The sequence below is a fragment of the Nansenia antarctica genome (genome assembly GCF_963989245.1).
Source record: "Nansenia antarctica genome assembly, chromosome: 7".
NCBI lineage: Eukaryota > Metazoa > Chordata > Actinopteri > Argentiniformes > Microstomatidae > Nansenia > Nansenia antarctica.
This window is the reverse complement of record NC_137677.1, coordinates 59408787-59416286: the sequence shown is the minus strand read 5'-3', so window position 1 is coordinate 59416286 and position 7500 is coordinate 59408787. Positions and strand designations below refer to the sequence as shown.

Below are 7500 nucleotides of genomic sequence, written 5' to 3'. Positions count from 1 at the left end.
TTTTCACTATGTGTGGTTACCTGACCGTCTTCCTCATCTTCTGGTACTTTTCGTTTGAAATACTTTAACAAACTCATCTGAAAATGGAACCAGGAATTTATGAACACATAGCTAGCTAACATTGCTAGCTAACATTTCTGGCAATTACTTTAAGTAGTTCTAAGGTAGCGGAAACATAATTGTTTCACAAAATAGCCTGATTTAGTTGACCATGAACATCAGACTACATTACGAATGTTCATTTAAAATACTTGTATACTGAGCACTGGTATAAGAACACGAACCATAGAATGCAATAACCCACCGTCGTGCTGATGCAGTGTTGCTAATCAATCTGTAATGGATTGTAACACCTGAAGTAGTTTGTAGACTAGACGCAGCCTACCTAGATGTATTCGACCAATCACAAAACAGTTTTGCAAGCGCGTCGCTTCGCGCTTGTGGGTGTGTCTAGCGCTGTGAAGGTCTGAAAAGACGCCTAAATCTTTTTTTTTTTTTTGGGTTGAGAAATCTGCATGGTGGCGGAGGAAATTCCATCGTGGCGGACCGCCACGATGAAATGCATGTAGAGGAAACACTGGAACAATAGCTGGTTAACTCCACCCCCAACCACTCCTCTATTACACTACCTGTCAGTCGACCTGTCATCTGTCAGTGGGGTTGTCAGCTAATCCTCAGGAAACAAACTTGCAATGTTTAAATTGCTAAATAATAATAATTCAAGATTCATGATTTTTTATTGCCATGTGTGCCAAAAGTTTATTACATCCCATTTTCAAGTACAAGAGAGTAAAATGTGTATGGCTTCAGTTTCAGTGAGGATGTGGGTTGGCTGAAACGAAGGCAATACGCCCCCAAACAAATACGAATACTACCCCCCACCTAAGTTTGCCAACAAACTGTAGATATTTAGTGAATGTAAAATTGTTGGTTATGATAGTGGGTTCTATATCGCTTACATTTTTGTCATATGCAACAAACAAAAATCACAACAAGACCTGTGTGGCTCGATGGCGAGTTTTCACAATTCCCAACATGCGGACCTTTTCACCAAGCCATGACGCAAATGCTTTTCAAACGCACATTACGGTTGGGCTGAATTCTTTTTCAATTCCATCAATTCCGGTGAAGTGAAGTGAACTTACCCAATACATAAAATACATATACTGTGTTCCGTCAGCAACTCACAAATTGTGTGAGCTCTTGACATTCTTCTGCAAACTTTAAAAATAAAAAAGGTTTAGAATTTTGAATTGAATTGGAGTTTCCAACACTTCCTGAATTGATTTTTAAAAGGATGTTGCCCCTGACACGTCTTACTGAATGCTGCATCCTTCCCTTCCCCAGGAGCCTGCGCCCATGACAGAGGACCTGCTGGAGGAGCAGTCTGAGGTCCTGGCCAAACTGGGCACGTCAGCCGAGGGTGCCCACCTCCGCGCCCGCATGCAGAGTGCCTGTCTGCTGTCGGATATGGAGTCCTTTAAAGTGAGACACATGCACGCATGCACACACGCACGCACCCACAGCCAAAGCCACAGCCACACACACACACAGCCACACACACACACACACACACACACACACACACAGCCACCATCCAGGCCATCTGACTAGTGACTGGCACAGGAGCCTATTAGTGTTCTCAGGCCTCTCAGTCAATGTGTCAGACTACGGGGCGTTTGATTTGATTCTCACAGTCTAGCTCTCTCAATGGCTCAGTGGAAGTCATACTAATTGCATTCTCAACGAAGCACTAGTTTTATACGAGGAGGTATGACGCGTGTGCATTTGGACGGTTGAAAGACGCCTGATGGAGAGTGCACATTTTGTATTTTCCTTTTGAAAATATTTCAGCTCACTTGATTTATTGAATGCTAGTACTAGTTGTTGTTGGCAGGCAGAAATGCATATTCAAACAGAGTGGCGATATCACCGTCATTGTCAGTGGAGAGATTCATTTACCATTTGCATATATCTTAACATGTAAAAAAAGAAAAAAAACGTTAATATCTTTTTGAATTCTTTCATAGTCCTTCACAGAAACGTAATGATGATTCTAAGCGTCCTGTCATGTCGTGTGCAGGTGAGGTGAATGCACTGCATTTTTCTGCTGAGTGGGATGTTACTTGCCAACTCCAAGCTGTTAGATACTAGAGGATCAGAAGGACACCGTCTTTGCGCTAATCTAAGGGGAATTCAGACTCCGCCCCTGCTTTCCCAGGCAAACGTTGACAAATAGCATTCACCCGTGCAGTCAGTGGGGGTACAGCACAGCGCAGCGCAACTTTTTTTTGGTGCAGCATTGCCACGTTCTATGTTTAACTGCCCCACTAAATGCTCTACTTTTTAAGTATTTTTCTCGGCCTCTTCTCCTCTTCGAGCTGTGCCACCAGAGCTGATGTGGGAATGCGGGAGGAGAGGTTGAAATGAGAGGGGACCGAATCCCATGTACTCAGGTATTGCGGTAAATGGCCCCCTTAGCCAAGAATGGCCTCTAAATTTAGCGGTGGCTGTGCCTGTAATTGTGCTTAGCCAAGCATAATGTGGCATTTTGGCTTTAATTACCTACTCCCCTGTGGGCGCCAGGCAGACAAGATGGCTATGATGAATGGTGTGACTTAATAATATGACAGCAGCCTACAGCAGCAGCCCCCCTCTCATCTTCTATACTCACCCCCCCAGCCATAGCATATCCAGCAGCAACACCCCCCCCCCCTCTTATATATATGATGGCCTAGCATCCGGCAGCCCCTGTCCAATATACCCCCCACCCCCTCCTGTCTTTTCCTGAGGGGGACAGCAGTAGCATCAGCCTCCCTGTTGCCCCCAGGGCTTTGGAGAACTCCCATCTCACTATTCAGGGTTAGACCTCCTCATCAATCCACTGAGCTGTCTCTCTCTCGCTGCAAAAAAAAAAAAAAAACTCCCCATCATTTCCTTCCTCCGTATCTGCTTCTCTGCCAGGATCCTAATTAATTATCCCCAGTGTGAATGCAGGAGAGAAAGTAGTAAGAAGTACTGGAACACACATCAGCGGAAAGGTCACGCACGCACGCACACACATACACGCACGCACACACATACACACACGCACATACACACATGAGCACGCACGCATACTAGGGATGCTCCGATTTATCGGCCACCGATTTAAATCGGCCGATTTCACTCCAAATGACTCGATCGGTGATCGGCAAAAATGGCCGATCGCAAAAACCGTTTTTTTTTTTTTTTTTTTTTTTCCCTGGGTAAGACAGATAACTGAACAGAAAACATAGGAGGACGTAACAGTATGTAAACCATGAAGGCCACGTTTATGATGTCTTTTATACAGCCATATCCACTGACTTGGGCTTCAGGCCCTAACTGGGTGATAGGCCAGACCTTTACTATGCCATAAAAATGGGTCTGCGTTTGCTTGGTGCCTAATGGATCAAAACTTTTGTCTAAAAAGCAAAAAATATGTAGGCTATCCAGTCAGTAGGCCTACAGTTATGTATTTAAAAAAAAATCGGTATCGGTATCGGTTGATCTTGAGGAAAAAAAATCGGTGATCGGTATCGGCCCCAAAAATCCAGATTGGAGCATCCCTAACGCATACACACACACACACACACACACACACAGATACACACAGGCACACACACACACATATACACACACATACACAGACACGCACGCACACACGCATACAAGCACACGCATACACACACACACACACAGAAAGTTTAGACTTTGTCAGCCGGTTAGGTCATTTACAAGTTATTCTGCAGTGTGTTTCTGCCTGTCTGTCTGTGAGTCAGTCCACTCCCCTCCTCAGTGGCCCTGTTGTCACACTCAACACCTGACTGAGTCATGACTGAGGCTGTCTTTGTGCTCAGACAGACAGACAGACAGACAGACAGACAGAGCTGTGGAATGTGGAAGAAAGCGTGACTTGTTGTCATCACACAGTCCGGAGGGTGGTGATACTGGGCAGTCGTGACGTGTTTGTCCGTGAGCCAACCTGTGGGAATGAAGTTGTCATCCCTACTGCCAGTGTTGAGGAACTTAGAAGATGGATTTTGAATAAAAAATTCATCAGAAATTGAAAAGTGACATTTATATTTTCACCTCAGAAATTCAAATGGAATTGACCCCAACACTGACCTATACGACCCTAACGCTGACCTATAACCCCCCCCTACCCCTCCTACTCCTACTCTGGAGGAGCAGCACACCCTTCTGTGATTGACAGAATCGAAATGGTATTAACCCCACTACTGACCCCTATACGTACACCTACTACTACTTGGCAGAATCAAACGTATAGGTTTGTATTTATGTCTTTTGCTTCTAGGCGGCGAACCCTGGCTGCTCCCTGGACGACTTTGTCAGGTGGTACTCCCCGCGGGACTACGTGGAGGAGGAGGTGGTGGACGAGCAGGGGGAGACGGTCATCCAGGGCGCCCTGAGTGCCAGGATGAAGATCCCGGGGAACATGTGGGCGGAGGCGTGGGACACGGCCAAAGTCACGCCCGTACGCAGGCAGAGGAGGCTGTTTGACGACACCAAGGAGGCTGAGAAGGTAGGGGGTTGTGGTGCGGCTGGAGAGGCTCGACTTCGGGTTAATACTGTTCTAGACTAGGCGTCTGGGTGGGGTAGCTGGCTAGCTAGGAGCCACGTCATCTAAGGATCCCTGGTTCGATTCCAGCCATCAACCTATCCTGCATGTCATCCCTCCTCTCTCTCACCCATCCTTCCTGTCGATCTCTACTGTCTCTATCCCAATAAAGCAGAAATGCCCTAAAACACATATATATATATATATGTATATACTCTTCTAGGGGCTTTTCTGTGAACAGAGAAGCTACGTGTAGTGGACTGAAGCCGGCTAACAGGCTGGCTCCACTACCAGCGTTGCGTCACCTAGCCATCGGCGTTGCGTCAACTTCACGTTGTACCTGCTCCACCTAGCGTTGCGTTAACGTCACGTTCTGTCTGCTCCACCGTCATTTGTCACATCTAAAAATATATTTTTTTTCCACCTCAAGTGTCAGCCGTTCGTCATCCATTTCTGCAACGAGCTTCAAGCACCTGTGGTGATTCACAGCTGACTCATCTGAATAGCAATTCGCAATAGCTGCGACCAGGCACGAGCTATAGACTAGTTGCCTACAAGCATTTTCAATCTGGTATCTTCTCTATTAGTGGATTAACCGCTGTGGTGATTTAACAGATGATAAAAAGACATCAAGTAGACTACAAACAGAGCAAAATAAGAAAACAACACCAGAAAACAACCAATATACAATTGATCTCATTATTTTTAATGCACTAGATGTGAGTGGACACATGCGTACACCATCAGAAATCAAACGCAACACCCACGCAACGTAGGCAGTGGAGCACCCTTCATTGATTACAAAAGCAACGTTCCCTGGCTGGCAGCAATTCCGGACGCAACGCAACGCTTGATGGCCATAGTGGAGCCTGGGCGTAAGAAGGCCCGGGTTTCTGAACTTTGGTAGAAGGGTTCTAATTTCTAGTGGGAATCCATCCAGCACATCCAGGTTGTGGTCCAACAGTAGCCACACTATCGTACACTCCAAAAACCCTATAGACACTGTATCCTAAAGGGTCTCTGCTAAGTTGGATATTGAAGCTTAGCCCCAGTTATCCTTCCTCATAGACAAACCTATGATCATTCACTTATCTTGTCTCATTGAAACACAGCTTCCAGCGCTTTACATCTACAGTACTTTTAAAGGGCGGTAAATGAGGTTTTATAAAGTTCCTGTTTGGACTGCAGAACCTTGCCTGAGGGGGGGGGGGGGGGGGGGGGCATTGTTGGACACCTGAGCTCAGTGAACCTGGAGCCTCACCTGCGGGCCCACAGAGCTGCTACCTGCACTAGTACAGTACCGGCCGTGGCCCGTGCCCAGCGCCCAGTGGCCAGGCGCTACTGCCACAAGCTGCCCGCCTGTCCCCCTTTCAGCCAATCACCATGCGGGGATCCTGGAAGTGGGTCAGGGCCTGCGGTGTCTGTGTCACGGTGTCCCCTCCCCTGTCCCCGCTCCCCCGGTCCCCGTGAGTTTAAACTGAGTTCAGGGGAACCTTGCCCAGCCTTCAAGGTTGTCATCTAGGCCCGCTCCGTCCTTCAGCCGTCTGCCTGCGACACACTCACACACATACACACACTCACACACACACACACACACACACTCACACACACTCACACACACTCACACACACTCACACACACTCACACACGCACGCACCCACACCCACACCCACACCCACTCACACACACACACACACACACACACACACTCACACACACACACACACACACACACACACACACACACACACACACACACACACACACACTGCTCTTTGGGGGAAACTCCAGGTGCAGGATTTAGTTTGGAATTAATTTGCTGATTTAAAAAAGAAAAATCCAGAGTTTTTTTTTTTTTTGCTCCAGTAAGTTGTCCTCTTAGGAGTCGATAACAGAAGTGCTGATATATTCACAGTCCTCTGATTGCAGTCAAGATCATGGACGCGTCGAGGTCAACTGGCTACAAGAGCATTGTGTCTCTGCGTTTGCTGTTTCTTTCCCTCTCTCTGCTCAGGAGACCCTGAAGGGTTTGGCTGTTATTAGGGACGCCAAATCAGATTGGAGCCCTGGAATCTCATCACAGAGTCAGCCAACATAACGAATGACCCTCCACCGTATAAAGAGCATCATTAAGATGCAGCGCTGCCTCTCCACGCTACAATTGCGTTTATGCGGCAGCCCCCATAAGTCAAAAACAAGGGAATGAACCAGTTAGGCTAAGAACAATGCCTTTTGAAATGTCAAGTACCTTCCTGGGTTCATGACAACCTCCGAAATCATAATGGGTTTAGGAGAGAGGGAGAGAGGCGGAGGGGGCGGGGAATGGTGGGGGGGAGAGGGGGGGGAGAGAGAGACAGAAGGGGAGAGAGAGACAGAAGGGGAGAGAGAGGGAGAGAGAGAGAGAGGGAGGGGCAGGAAGGAGAGAGAGGCGGGAGGGAGAGAGAGAGAGGGAGAGTGATCAAGAGGGAGGGAGGGAGGGAGAGAGAACGAGGAGAGAGTTTATTTAGAGTGTGTTTTTGATATCCCTCCCTCAGGTCCTGCACTACTTGGCAGTCCAGAAGCCGGCAGACCTCACCCGCCATCTCCTCCCCTGCATCCTCCACGCTGCCGTCCTCAAGGAGAAGGAGGAGGGTGAGTGCCAGTTCACCGCCAGCCCAGTTTCCCACCCTGGTAGCCACCCCCCTTGTGCCAGCCTGATGCCACCCTGGTGCCCCCCCCCCCCCCCCCCCCCCCCAGGTGGCAGCCAAAATCAACCGATCGATGAAGCTACTACCCTCTTTACCCTCGAGGAGTGGATGGGCGGCTTTCCCAGACACAGCTTGAGCCCGGTCCTAGACCGAAACGAAATCTTCCATCGAGATTTGTCCCTTTGAGTGAGACTGCTGGCTCCATCTGGT

At 48.1% G+C, this 7500-nt stretch overlaps 1 protein-coding gene across 1 annotated transcript in view; it reads left to right on the top strand.

Moving 5' to 3' along the window:
• The window catches only part of rab3gap1 (RAB3 GTPase activating protein subunit 1), a gene marked incomplete at its 5' end in the record, with an annotated part of 37573 nt that overhangs the window by 22056 nt on the left and 8017 nt on the right, over positions 1-7500 (top strand). The window contains 3 exons of the mRNA XM_080536970.1: positions 1348-1485; positions 4340-4567; positions 7138-7234. Of these exons, the coding sequence (XP_080393096.1) occupies positions 1348-1485; positions 4340-4567; positions 7138-7234 (463 nt within the window). The remainder of the gene's footprint in view (positions 1-1347; positions 1486-4339; positions 4568-7137; positions 7235-7500) is intronic.